General features: G+C 36.5%; 6 protein-coding genes across 6 annotated transcripts; 5 read left to right on the forward strand and 1 right to left on the reverse strand.

The window, feature by feature from the left end:
- The first annotated feature begins 423 nt into the window (after positions 1-423).
- On the forward strand, positions 424-917 carry LOC6556867 (protease inhibitor carrapatin). Its single transcript, XM_032742983.1, has 2 exons — positions 424-507; positions 578-917. Exons 1-2 carry the CDS (start codon positions 426-428, stop codon positions 844-846), a joined length of 351 nt encoding a protein of 116 aa, XP_032598874.1. The 5' UTR covers positions 424-425; the 3' UTR covers positions 847-917.
- A 971-nt stretch (positions 918-1,888) lies between these two features.
- On the forward strand, positions 1,889-2,237 carry LOC122322621 (protease inhibitor carrapatin-like). The gene is made up of 2 exons (XM_043215575.1): positions 1,889-1,970; positions 2,039-2,237. The coding sequence occupies exons 1-2, from the start codon at positions 1,889-1,891 to the stop codon at positions 2,233-2,235; spliced, it is 279 nt and encodes a 92-aa protein (XP_043071510.1). The 3' UTR covers positions 2,236-2,237.
- A 2,817-nt stretch (positions 2,238-5,054) lies between these two features.
- Positions 5,055-5,827, forward strand: LOC6556874 (kunitz-type U15-theraphotoxin-Hhn1f). Its single transcript, XM_043215396.1, has 3 exons — positions 5,055-5,147; positions 5,203-5,459; positions 5,792-5,827. Exons 1-3 carry the CDS (start codon positions 5,066-5,068, stop codon positions 5,825-5,827), a joined length of 375 nt encoding a protein of 124 aa, XP_043071331.1. The 5' UTR covers positions 5,055-5,065.
- A 501-nt stretch (positions 5,828-6,328) lies between these two features.
- On the forward strand, positions 6,329-6,741 carry LOC116806263 (kunitz-type serine protease inhibitor homolog alpha-dendrotoxin-like; the record flags this gene model as incomplete). Its single annotated transcript, XM_032742495.2, has 2 exons — positions 6,329-6,421; positions 6,491-6,741. Coding segments are annotated over exons 1-2 (333 nt in total), but the record flags the coding sequence as incomplete, so codon positions are not given.
- A 1,789-nt stretch (positions 6,742-8,530) lies between these two features.
- On the forward strand, positions 8,531-9,005 carry LOC6571665 (tissue factor pathway inhibitor 2). Its single transcript, XM_001997811.3, has 2 exons — positions 8,531-8,623; positions 8,695-9,005. Exons 1-2 carry the CDS (start codon positions 8,542-8,544, stop codon positions 8,955-8,957), a joined length of 345 nt encoding a protein of 114 aa, XP_001997847.2. The 5' UTR covers positions 8,531-8,541; the 3' UTR covers positions 8,958-9,005.
- A 791-nt stretch (positions 9,006-9,796) lies between these two features.
- On the reverse strand, positions 9,797-12,531 carry LOC6556845 (G-protein coupled receptor Mth). The gene is made up of 8 exons (XM_032737714.2): positions 12,020-12,531; positions 11,801-11,960; positions 11,399-11,581; positions 11,078-11,344; positions 10,919-11,001; positions 10,767-10,849; positions 10,499-10,699; positions 9,797-10,079 (listed from the first exon to the last, which is right to left on the reverse strand). Exons 1-8 carry the CDS (start codon positions 12,506-12,508, stop codon positions 9,944-9,946), a joined length of 1,602 nt encoding a protein of 533 aa, XP_032593605.2. The 5' UTR covers positions 12,509-12,531; the 3' UTR covers positions 9,797-9,943.
- Between the last annotated feature and the right edge of the window lie 537 nt (positions 12,532-13,068).

The raw sequence follows: 13,068 nt of genomic DNA on the forward strand, positions 1-13,068 counted from the left end.
ATTGTTTTACTAGAGAATTTAGCATTCTTTTTTAAAGTATGGTCTTATTTGTCCCATACTTAAAAAATATGCTAGCCCCAAGATCTATTCCGGCTCATAAAGATGTAGCAGTTGCCACTGTCATTGAAGAAAAAATACAAAATAGAAATAAAATCCTTCAGAAACTTTCTTTGTTGATAACGCAGTTGCATACGTGTCTACAAATAATGCAAATATTTCATACTCTAAAGATCAGTTAAGCGAAAGTGATATAAAAGAGCCTTTGTTCATAATTCAGCACAGTATTCAATGTTAAATACCGATTGTATTCTGAAACAGCTGTATTTTATGAATGATACGGCCTATTTATCTATCTGCTATATAAGCAGTCGCATTTCATTTGGAAATCAGTTCAAACTTCACTGAGTTTAACAAGCTTATTCAACATGAAATTCATTCTCATTCTCGCTTGTCTGGCGCTTTTTGTGGCCCACACTCAGGCTCAACAGTGTCGCGGTCGTCTTCTGCGTAAGTAATCGAGGGATTATCCCAATTTATCTATAAAAAATACAAAACTAACGCTTTTGTTTCTCTACAGCAAACAGGAAAGTCTGTATTGGTGGTCGAGATGAAGGTCGCACAGGTCGCGGCTGCGAAAGGTTTACAAATCCAAATATGTGGTGGTACGATGGTAGTGACAGGACCTGCAAGAGAATGATGTATCGCGGATGTGGTGGCAACAACAATCGCTATTGCACTCGTGCGGAATGCGAGAGGAGGTGCAGGCTTACTGCTGCTGTTACTACTGCTGCTCCTACTACTGCTGCTCCTACTACTGCTGCTCCTACTGCTGCTCCCCCTGCATAATTGAAAGAAATCCCATTTGAATATTGAAATAAATCGAGTGACTGTACAAAGGAATTTAGATTGTTATTTTTATTAATTGCTCCAATATAATACAACCCCTGTAAGTTTTTTAAAATATTACGCTTTTATCATGAAAAAATAAAAGTCGTTTAAAATTTACTACTTAACATTTTGGTTTTAAGATGATCTCAGCACCGTTAAATTTAATTCGATAGATTAGGTTCAAATCTGTAAGGCTTTTTATCCACCTATGTACTATAAAATCGTATTTTTTTTTGCTTAGGGCAATTAAACCAGAAATGCCAAGCAAATTTTTGTCCCGGTTTTATTTTTTTTATCGTATACTAAGGGAATGTTTTGAGCCTATTGATTTTCTGAGAGAGAGATATTATTGCTTAGCTTTGAAAAATGTTTTACTTTACTAGTGAGTCTAGTATTCAGTATGATGCATATACGTATCACTTTTGATTTAAATGCCAAAGACTCAATTCATCCCGCAGTGCTTTACTAAGCCAATTGGAAACAATTTATGTATATTTCTTTTCATAAGTTATACATTTATTATTTATTTGCAACTTTTGTGCTATTCAGTAACCTGTAAACTAAGCTTAACAATTTGTGGGTAATGTGTACATCTATTTATTTATATAAGTGATTTTTATTCTAAAATTAAGAAGCTCGAATAATATTTAAATGTATATACCTCGAGGGTTGGGTATATGTCCTTCAATAAGTTAAATGCTTCAGAATAATATTATTATACCCTGTGCAAGTCTATAAAAAGGGTCATATACGTGATGTGTATGTGTGAAAAGCTGCATACGCAGTTGCACACGTGTGTACCATAATGCCACATTTATCGACTTTTATTAAACAATTAAGCGAACAAAACCTTTATTCATCATTCACTACCTTGTTTATTTAATTTTAAAAGCCGATTGTATTCTGGAACAGCTGTCGACTATCTATCTGCTATAAAAGCACTCGCATTTTCAGTTGGAAATCAGTTAAAATTTCACAGAGTTTAACAAGCTTATTCAACATGAAATTTATTCTAATCCTCGCTTGTCTGGCGCTTTTTGTGGCCCACATTCATGCTCAGCGGTGTCGCGGTCGTCTTCCGAGTAAGTAATCGAGAGCTTTTCCGTAGTTATCTAAAAATACAACTAACTCTTTCGTTTCTTTGTTACAGCAAACGCGCAATTTTGCATTGGAGGTCGAGATGAAGGAATTAGCTTTCGTCGCGATTGCGAAACGAATGCAAATCCAAACATGTGGTGGTACGATGGTAGTGACAGAACCTGCAAGACAATGTCCTATCGGGGATGTGGTGGCAATCGCAATCGCTATTGCACTCGGCAGGACTGCGAGGCTAGGTGCAGACGTTAATATTTAAAGGAAGGTCATTTAAATAAATAAATCGAATGCATATTTAAGGAGGGACAAATGAATACTGAAATAAATCGAATGACAACTCATAAGAATTAAAAGAGTTATTATAATTAATTGGTACAAAATATTATATGATGTTAATCTTTTATATTTACGAAATAACTATTATAACTTGGGGTTTATAATTATTGAGAGCTTTGTCCTTAATACAGAAAATATTTCCGCTTCACGCGGACGCTGAATCCATTTTGGACTACTTTCGATACGGACACAAAGTTACATTGAAGGTCTTTCACATATAATGTATCGGTCAAATCAATAGTGTTATTTTTCCACTTTAAGCGTGTTTTTCCACGCTCATATGCCTGTATTTAATTAATTCCAGCTAAAATAATTTTCCCTTTGTGCTCTCTCAATTCTATAAAGCAAGAGCTATCGTTACATATCTATCGTTACACTGTCTAGACACCACGTGTTCTTTGCATAGCCAACACAACTTGTAAACACTGAGTACGATTTCTTACTCTCCTTATTTCTCTTGCCTTGCTCTTTTCGGAGCTGTCTTTTGCGCGACAATTTGGAGCAATGTGGCCACGACGACCACATGTCCAGCAGCCGGCCTGTGTTTCCTTTTTCTGCTGCGCACTTCTACGATTCACATTACCGTTACTTTCGTCTGTATTTCTGTTTGCTTGATTGTTTATACGCATCGAGGCCATTTTTGCCTCTCCGCTTGACTCTGTCTGTCCGTCTGCTCTACGCCGTTCACTCCCTTCGAGTAACTTGATTTTTAGCGACGGCACTTGCTGATGTTGTTGGCAATTCTTTACATTATTTGCTCAGCACTTCATTTTCGTTTGTCACGACACGACCGCACACATACTGACATAGCTCTGAATACATGAGTACGCTTTTAATTTTAACGACCCACGCACTATAATTCTGGTCATCCAACTTCTCAATCGAACTCATCGAGGTATTCATTTTCTTTAACCACACAGTTATGACACTTGTCCAAGAAAGTCCAGAATGCTCATTCACCTTCTACAAGTAATTCTTAGAACAATGCACTGTATTTTCTACGAGCTAAATTTTCCTTGTTCTGGGCCCATAACCTATTATAACTTGGGGCTTATATTTATTCAGAGCTTTGTATTTAATACAGAAAATATGGCCACTTCATCCAATTTATACCACGCGATTCAAGCGACCAAAAGCGACTGACTCAAACTACATGAAAGTAGTTAACATACCATCGAAGAAGGTCTTGATCATAAGGAACTTACAATTACCGTTGCTCGCAGGCAAGAACCGATTAAGACTACAAAACGGGAATGCAAGACAAGCTGCGGTGTACATAGGCAAATGTAGTTATTTATAATAATAACAATCACGTAAAGTATAATATTTCTAATTTTATCTTTTATCTTTTACCTTATAATAGTCTAATACAATTCGATAAAGCATAACCAAACTAGCAACGATTTGGCCGTGTTGGAGCGACCTAAAATTATATCGGATCTTATTTCTTTTGGATAAGAGATGACATTGCCAATTCGGCAAATTGGCTAAGAAATTTCAAAGGAATTGTTGCACCAGATTTATTTATAGCCTTTGTTATTTTCGGAGACTAAGTAGATTTTATTGCTTAGGCTACGAATATGTATTAAAATTTAAAATTCTTTAAATTTTATATTAAATGTAAATTTATTAATCAGCCCCTAATTATGCTTTATATTTGACTGACTTTCCGGCATTCATAAATTTCGATCATCCTGAAAGTTGAGAACAAATATGCTTTTTTCATTTGTGAAAGCCTGCTTTCACACGTTGACAATTTTGCCATATGTTTATTGTATTTAATGCCGAGCGATGAAGTGCGTATTTAAATTTTAGCGACACTGCTGTAGCCAGAGAGAAACTGACAACTGGCAAGGTTGTTCTCAAAGTCTGAATACTCAATTTCGATGTATTAAATAATAACAGCAGCGGTTGCATTTTTAATACGGGTAAAAGAAAAAAATTATTAAATTAAAATTAGAAGTCAACAATTGCGGTAATGCATAGCTCAGGGGGAGATTAATGGATTTTATGCAACTTTATGGGCTGAAGAGTGTTGTAGGCTCTAAACTCCGAACAAGTACCTTACCAATTTGCTTAGTATTAGACTGGACTTCTAGTTAATCTGCTAAGGAACCCATTAAAACAGCTGAGGTCCACTAACACTCAATACTGCACAAATATATCAAAAACATGAATATCTATTAATACATATGTACAAAATAATACAGTGTAATTAATCTATAGAGATCTGGCAGCGCAACTGGCATGTGATTGCACGTCTCTGGCAGCACAACTGTCGAATCTTCGACAATGTTGCCAGCGTTCGTAAGCCCATTTAACATCCTTTTTTTAAAGCAATTTCATGATGTACAACATTTTTATAACATATGTTTTATTCAAAAATTTAAATGCTTCTCAAAAACACAATATGTCGAATGATTGCGATACATATATGATGCATATATGTGTGTATACATTTGCAAGTTACTATTAAAAAAACATTGACTTGTATTTCTTTGTGAAAAGCTGCGTGCGCAGTTGCACACGTGTGTTCCATAATGCCACATTTATCAACCTTTATTAAACAAATAAAACGAACGTGATATAACAAAACCTTTATTCATCATTCACCACCTCATTCAATTAATTTTAAATGCCGATTGTATTCTGGAACAGCTGTCGACTATTTATCTGATATAAAAGCACTCGCATTTTCAGTTGGAATTCAGTTCAAACTTCACAGAGTTTAACAAGCTTATTCAACATGAAATTCATTCTTATCCTCGCTTGTCTGGCGCTTTTTGTGGCCCACATTCATGCTCAGCGGTGTCGCGGACGTCTTGCACGTAAGTAATCGGGAGATTATCCCCATCTACAACTAACTCTTTTGTTTCTCTACAGCAAACAGGAAAGCTTGCACTGGTGGTCGAAATGAGGGAATTGGCAGAGGTCGCAATTGCGCAAGGAATGCAAATCGAAACATGTGGTGGTACGATACTACTGACAGCACCTGCAAAAGAATGAACTATCGCGGATGTGGTGGCAACAACAATCGCTATTGCACTCGGGCGGAATGCGAGAGGAGGTGCAGGCGTAGAGCTACTACTACTGCTGCTCCAACTACTGCTGCTCCTACTACTGCTGATCCTACTACTGATGTTCCTACTACTGCTGCTCCTATTACTGCTGCTCCTGTTACTGCTGCTCCTACTACTGCTGCTCCTACTGCTGCTCCCCCTGCATAATTGAAAGAAAGCCCATTTGAATATTGAAATAAATCGAGTGATTGTGGAAAGGAATTTATATTGTTATTTTTATTAATTGCTCCGATATAATACAACCCCTGTAAGTATTTTAAAATGTTGGGGTTTGACTCACATATTTAGTACGTTGTTATTTTGTTATCATGGGAATACAGAAGTCACTTTAAATCACCAATTAACAAATTGGTTCTTAGATGACTCCATAATCGTAAAATGCCATTCGATAGAGAAGATTCAAATCTGTAAAGATTTGGCAGAGCTAGAGACTTTTCTCCATGCTTATACTCCTAAGGTGTGTCTACTCAATTTTCTTAAGGGCAATTTAGCCAGTGTAGCAACTTCATTTGTAATGGCAATCAAATTGTTTTCCCAGTTTTCTCCCATATACTAAGGGTATGTATTGAACCCTTTGATTTTCCTCAAAATTCAATTCATCTCGGAAGTACGAGTATGTTGTATTTTTAGTTAAACAATTAAAAACAATTTATTTATATTTCCATCTGTAATACATTTAAAAAATGTTTTCCAACTTTTGTGATATTCAGTTATTCAGTTACGCAGTTGCGCACGTGTATTACATCATGGCAATTAAGCAAACGTGATACAACAGAACCTTAATAAAAATTTCCTTTATTTCATTTTGTATCCCGATTGTATTCTGGAACAGCTGTCGTTTTCTGAATGATCTGGTCGACTATTTATCTGCTATAAAAGCACTCGCATTTTCAGTTGGAATTCAGTTCAAACTTCACAGAGTTTAACAAGCTTATTCAACATGAAATTCATTCTTATCCTCGCTTGTCTGGCGCTTTTTGTGGCCCACATTCATGCTCAGCGGTGTCGCGGACGTCTTGCACGTAAGTAATCGGGAGATTATCCCAATTTTTTTAAATAATACTCAAACTAACTCTTTTGTTTCTCTACAGCAAACAGGAAAGCTTGCACTGGTGGTCGAAATGTAGGACATTGCAGAGGTCGCAATTGCGCAAGGAATGCAAATCGAAACATGTGGTGGTACGACACTACTGACAGAACCTGCAAGAGAATGAGCTATCGCGGATGTGGTGGCAACAACAATCGCTATTGCACTCGGGCGGAATGCGAGAGGAGGTGCAGGCGTAGAGCTCCTACTACTGCTGCTCCTACTACTGCTGCTCCAACTACTGCTGCTCCTACTACTGCTGCTCCTACTACTGCTGCTCCTATTACTGCTGCTCCTGTTACTGCTGCTCCTACTACTGCTGCTCCTACTACTGCTGCTCCTACTGCTGCTCCCCCTGCATAATTGAAAGAAAGCCCATTTGAATATTGAAATAAATCGAGTGATTGTGGAAAGGAATTTATATTGTTATTTTTATTAATTGCTCCGATATAATACAACCCCTGTAAGTTTCTTAAAATGTTCGGGGTTGTCTCACAAATGTAGTATTTTGTTAAGCTTTTATCATGGAAAAATCGAAGTCGCTTAAAAATGTCTACTTAACATTTTGAATCTTAGATGACCTCATAATCGTTAAATTTTATTCGATAGAGTAGGTTCAAATTTGTAAGGATTTGGCCGAGTTAGTGACTCTTTTCTCCGCCCTTTTCTTTTCTCTTTTTTCTCTTCCTAAAAGTGCGGCGTCTCATTTTTCTTAAGGGCAATTTAGCCAGTGTAGCAACTTCATTTGTAATGGCAATCAAATTGTTTTCCCAGTTTTCTCCCATATACTAAGGATATGTTTTGAACCCTGTGAATGTTTTCAAAGTATTTTTAGTCCAACAATTTAAAAACAATTTCTTTATATTTCTATCTGTAATACAATTAAAATTCTTTTTCAACTTTTGTGATATTCAGTTACGCATAATGCAAAAATACCGACCTTTATTAAACAGTTAGGCGAGCTTGATATTGCTGAACCTTTTATTATAATTTATCACCTCATTTATTTAGTTTTAGTTCATGTTTTAATTTTGGAACAGCTGTGTTTATATGGTTCTGTTTGAATTATCCATCTCCTATATCAGCGCTCAGATTTTCAGTTCAAAATCAGTTCAAACCTTACGAAGTTTATATATAAATACAACTACAACTTATCTTTGATTTCATAGTTGTAGTGGCAAGTTGCGCTGGCGAGATGAGGGAACTTCGTCCGGTCGGAGGTGCGTAATGGGTGCAAATAATGGCAGGACCTGCAGAACAATGGTATTAAATTAAAATTAGAAGTCAACGATTGCGGTAATGGATAGCTCAGAGGGAGATTAATGGATTTTATGCAACTTTATGGGCTGAAGAGTGTTGTAGGCTCTAAACTCCGAACAAGTACCTTACCAATTTGCTTAGTATTAGACTGGACTTCTAGTTAATCTGCTAAGGAACCCATTAAAACAGCTGAGGTCCACTAACACTCAATACTGCACAAATATATCAAAAACATGAATATCTATTAATACATATGTACAAAATAATACAGTGTAATTAATCTATAGAGATCTGGCATGTGATTGCACGTCTCTGGCAGCACAACTGTCGAATCTTCGACAATGTTGCCAGCGTTCGTAAGCCCATTTAACATCCTTTTTTTAAAGCAATTTCATGATGTACAACATTTTTATAACATATGTTTTATTCAAAAATTTAAATGCTTCTCAAAAACACAATATGTCGAATGATTGCGATACATATATGATGCATATATGTGTATATACATTTGCAAGTTACTATTAAAAAAACAAAGACTTGTATTTCTTTGTGAAAAGCTGCGTGCGCAGTTGCACACGTGTGTTCCATAATGCCACATTTATCGACCTTTATTAAACAAATAAAACGAACGTGATATAACAAAACCTTTATTCATCATTCACCACCTCATTCAATTAATTTTAAATGCCGATTGTATTCTGGAACAGCTGTCGACTATCTATCTGCTATAAAAGCACTCGCATTTTCAGTTGGAAATCAGTTCAAACTTCACAGAGTTTAACAAGCTTATTCAACATGAAATTCATTCTAATTCTCGCTTGTCTGGCGCTTTTTGTGGCCCACATTCATGCTCAGCGGTGTCGCGGTCGTCTTCCGGGTAAGTAATCGGGTGATTATCCTCATTTATCTAAAAATAATACAAAAACTAACTCTTTTGTTTCTCTACAGCAAACAGGAAAGCTTGCACTGGTGGTCGCAATGAGGGAACTGCCCGAGGTCGCAATTGCGCAAGGAATGCAAATCGAAACATGTGGTGGTACGACACTACTGACAGCACCTGCAAGACAATGAACTATCGCGGATGTGGTGGCAACAACAATCGCTATTGCACTCGGGCGGAATGCGAGAGGAGGTGCAGGCGTACAGCTCCTACTACTGCTGCTCCTACGACTGCTGCTCCTACCACTGCTGCTCCTGAACCTGCTGCATAATTGAAAGAAAGCCCATTTGAATATTGAAATAAATTGATTGAGTGTGCATAAGAACTTAAATGGTTATTTTGATTTATTGGTGGTATACATATATATATATATAGTGGCTGTATAGCAAATTCAATGTTTTGGTACGACTTTACTGACGGAACCTGCAAGAAACATTCTTATCGCGGATGTGCTTAAGAAATCGCAAAAAAAAATTTTCTTAAATTTAGATTTAGCCAAAGAATCAACTTAGTATGATAATTCCAGCCGAGCAAACTGGTGAATATGACTATGAAATTCTGGTGGATGGTAAAAAGGAGCCGGTGAAAAAGCATCTGTGAGGATGTGCCTGTAAACTGGGCGCCTGTGTGCGATTCGGCTGTCATAAGAATCTGTTTCTGGTTCAGGATCAACGCACCTGCAGAGATGATATAAGCGAGGCAGTTGACTTTGATCCCTATGTGAGCATTACTCTAAGGGATGGCAGGCAGGTGATAGACTCATGATTGATGATTTTATTCTATAACAACATTTACTCTGATATATTTTCATATTGAGCAAATAAATATAATTAAAATATTTAACAGCTTAGTTTAGGGTACCTCTGAGTCGAGCTCTCTCGACTATATATACTATATTAGCATTGCATTACGACTGTTCGAATAATTCGCAATAAATTTACTATTTTCGCGGTCTACTAGTTTGCTGGAAATATGTGTGACTAAATATGAAAACATGTCTGTTTTTTGCTACAAGACAAGCAACCCACTTAAAATAGCATCTCTTAAAACTTGTAAGTATTAAAATTAATTAATAAAAATAGCTTAAAATAATAGAGTGTATCGAAATAGTTCACTATAAAAACAATATACACATAAGACATTAAATATTACTAATAAAAAAGTGCACGCTTCGATTATTTAAATTTGTCGTTACAAACAAGATTCTTAAACGAATTTTCTTTGTTAACCGAAAGTCTACTTAAGATCTTGATGCTTCTAAAACGGCAAAACTTTATCTGTTTCCTTAAGGCTCGGAAAATGTCTGCTTCGATGAACTTGGGATCGGCTGAATTTATATGTTCGAAATGAGCTCATTTCAGTGTGTCGTATCCTTCGGTCCTCTTGATGAAATCTGAAAGAAGCGGTTTATTAAATATATTGAAATATAATGCGGAATTTTCATAGTTAGTTAACTATAATAGTGTTTTAGCATTGTTAGTCAAGTTATTATGGATAACACAACTAAAACAGGAATTAAAAACTAGAACGAGTCAAGAATATAGTAAGTTAAAGCAGAAACTTTGTAATTAACCTTTACAGAAATTTTAAATACACAGCAGAATCATGAATTGACTGAGATTACCTAAAACAAGATAGTTGGTCCGAACTTTTGGGCACCATCCCATTCTTGGAATTCAAGTTCTTCTTCATCTGAAGAGTTGTCATCATTTGTTGAGTATATGCCTCGAATGCTTTAGCATATACGATGAATACGATGAACCCCAAATAACATATATTTACATTAAGGAGTTCGGCTTATCTGACACTTACCGGCTTAAAATGAGTTTCAACACTCTGCGCTTCACAACAAACATTCCGAATATAATTATTCCTTGGGCACAGTTAATGCAATCGAAGATTTCGAAAATTTTCTCAAGCGGAGACCACTCCAATCTTGCCGCAAGATATGAGAAGATTTCGAAAGTCCAGGCCACGCCCATAATGACAAATAGGCGCACAAATAGAGTGTATCTGAGTGAAGATAATATTTATGGAATATTTAAATGTTGACTTTTTTTTGGTTTCCTTAAAGCATTACGTTTGTTGATCAAATTTTTGCGATTTTTCGCTTTTTGTTGCAACGCTGTGAAGCTCTCTCTTCACCCGAAGAATACCACGAGCCTATAAAAGAGAGAATATTATGATGGCATCATCAAATCAGACCGAAAGTTAATATTTAAATTATCTTACCGTTAATGTAAACATTATTAAATTGAAAATGATCTGAAGTGCCATTGGACCGTAGAAATAAAGCATCGCCGACCAATCCATTGCTGTAAGCATTTATATATACATATATATATACTTGAATAGTTCATATCTGGAGATAAGCTTTATGGCTATACTCACTATTAACCCAACAACTGTAAAAGGCAACTCCCGGCCTCCATAGCGTTTGATCTTCATCATCAACATCCAAGACTTGGTCGAGTACGATTACAGTGATCGTTAGCAGAGCAGCAACTCCCCATGCATATATACTGTATATTAAGAAGCGATATTTTGGCGTATATCGTTGAATGTTGTAGTTGTTGTCACGAAAACAGGTCCACAGATCATAGCTGATGACAGTCAGCCAAAGGAAGCCAGCCATTACGGCAAAGTAACCCACATAGCCTGGATGGATAGATCTTAGTAAGTATATTGACGAAAAAACTGTGTAATACATACCATTTACCATACAGCCCGCTAATGTCCAATCATCTCCCCAAGAATCAACTTGTAGCAATGCAAATGCCAAAGCAATGCAAATCATATAGCAGATGAAACAATATCCGTGTAGATTTCTCAGTTTCGACAGCGAAAGGTAAACGATAATTGTAAGGATTAAAAAAATTATCGAGAGCACTCTAACTGAAATTGATTTTAGACAACAGTTAACCACATTAGCCAAACACTTTAACATACAAATTACCTCCCCAGTTACAGTGAATTAATTATAATTATATTTAAAGCGACTCCATCTAACCACAAAAATCTCGCAGGGAAAGTTAAACAAAATTAACTCCTATTTCGCTTCAGGAGAAAATAATAATACTGAACCTTATAAAATCCTAGGGTTCTTTTGCTTACGTATATGTTGGAGCCATTGACTAGGAACTGTAACCGCGCAAATGTGTGGCACTAGTGTGATTATTGTCTCATTTTCGCCAGTCTTGATTGGATGAGGCTGTAGGCAGTATTCCTGCTTCGACATATTTATTTTATCAGAGTGACGTTGTAAAGTTCCATCCTAAAAAACAGAAGATATTATATATTTCCTGCGCACTTCATAATTAATTCCAGTCAAACCTCGAACAGTGTCCAATTATGATTTTTATCATTCTCAGCATCCATATGGTGATGTGCCGCGCAAGGAACGGGCAGATGTCGTTGTACGATAAAATCATCGAGAATATGTTTAATCACCTGTTTGCCATCGCTTTGAGTAATGCTCACATAGGGATCAAAGTCAACTGCCCTGCTTATATCACCGCTGCAGGTGCGTTGATCCTGAACCAGAAACAGATTTTTATGACAACAGAATCGCACACAGGCGCCCAGTTTACAGGCACATCCTCGCAGGTGCTTTTTCACCGACTCCTTTTCACCATCCACCAGAATTTCGTAGTCATATTCACCAGTTTGCTCGGCTGGAATTATCAGATTCTCGTATTGAAATGATCCATTGGGGTATCTTGTGGATTCCCTTAAGTCAACTGTATCAAAGTAATCGCATTCTGGTATATCGGATACTACAAAATTTATAATTATCAGCATTAGCAGAACAGATCCCCACATATTTGAGGAATGCGAGATTTATGCTGAAATAGATAAGTTAGTGTAAAAACTATAACAGAAGACTTTATAATAGTTTCAATAATCGGAAATCAAATAATAGCATTCAGATCAGATCATTCAGAATCAAGTTAAACGCGGCTTCTTTGTTTATCAGACACTTTTATCACTATTAGTTGCATACGCAGCTTAAGTCTTTGAGACGCTTTTTGCTCACTCTGGTTATATTGAGGCACTTGTGCGTTGTCCTTTCGAGGAAGTTGAGTTAGGTTGGTTCCTAGCTGGAACGCCAATTAAGCGTTTGTTATAAAAAATAAACCGACTTACCCAAAGTTAACTTCAACACTAAAATATGAATACTTATGTACTCGATGCTGACTCTGTCGAAGTCACCGATTTTATTGCAGATATGGCCATCCGGTTTGGAGTGCAGAGTATATGAGTATGAGTGCGTATATTTGCGACATCATTGGATTACTCATTTGAATAGTGAATAAGAGTTTTTTCCCAAGCTAAATATATTTTATCAATAACACCAGACGTTCTGTTACTGATTCGGAGCG

Source organism: Drosophila grimshawi, unplaced genomic scaffold (assembly GCF_018153295.1).
Source record: "Drosophila grimshawi isolate 15287-2541.00 unplaced genomic scaffold, ASM1815329v1 contig_44, whole genome shotgun sequence".
In the NCBI taxonomy this organism is placed as follows: domain Eukaryota; kingdom Metazoa; phylum Arthropoda; class Insecta; order Diptera; family Drosophilidae; genus Drosophila; species Drosophila grimshawi.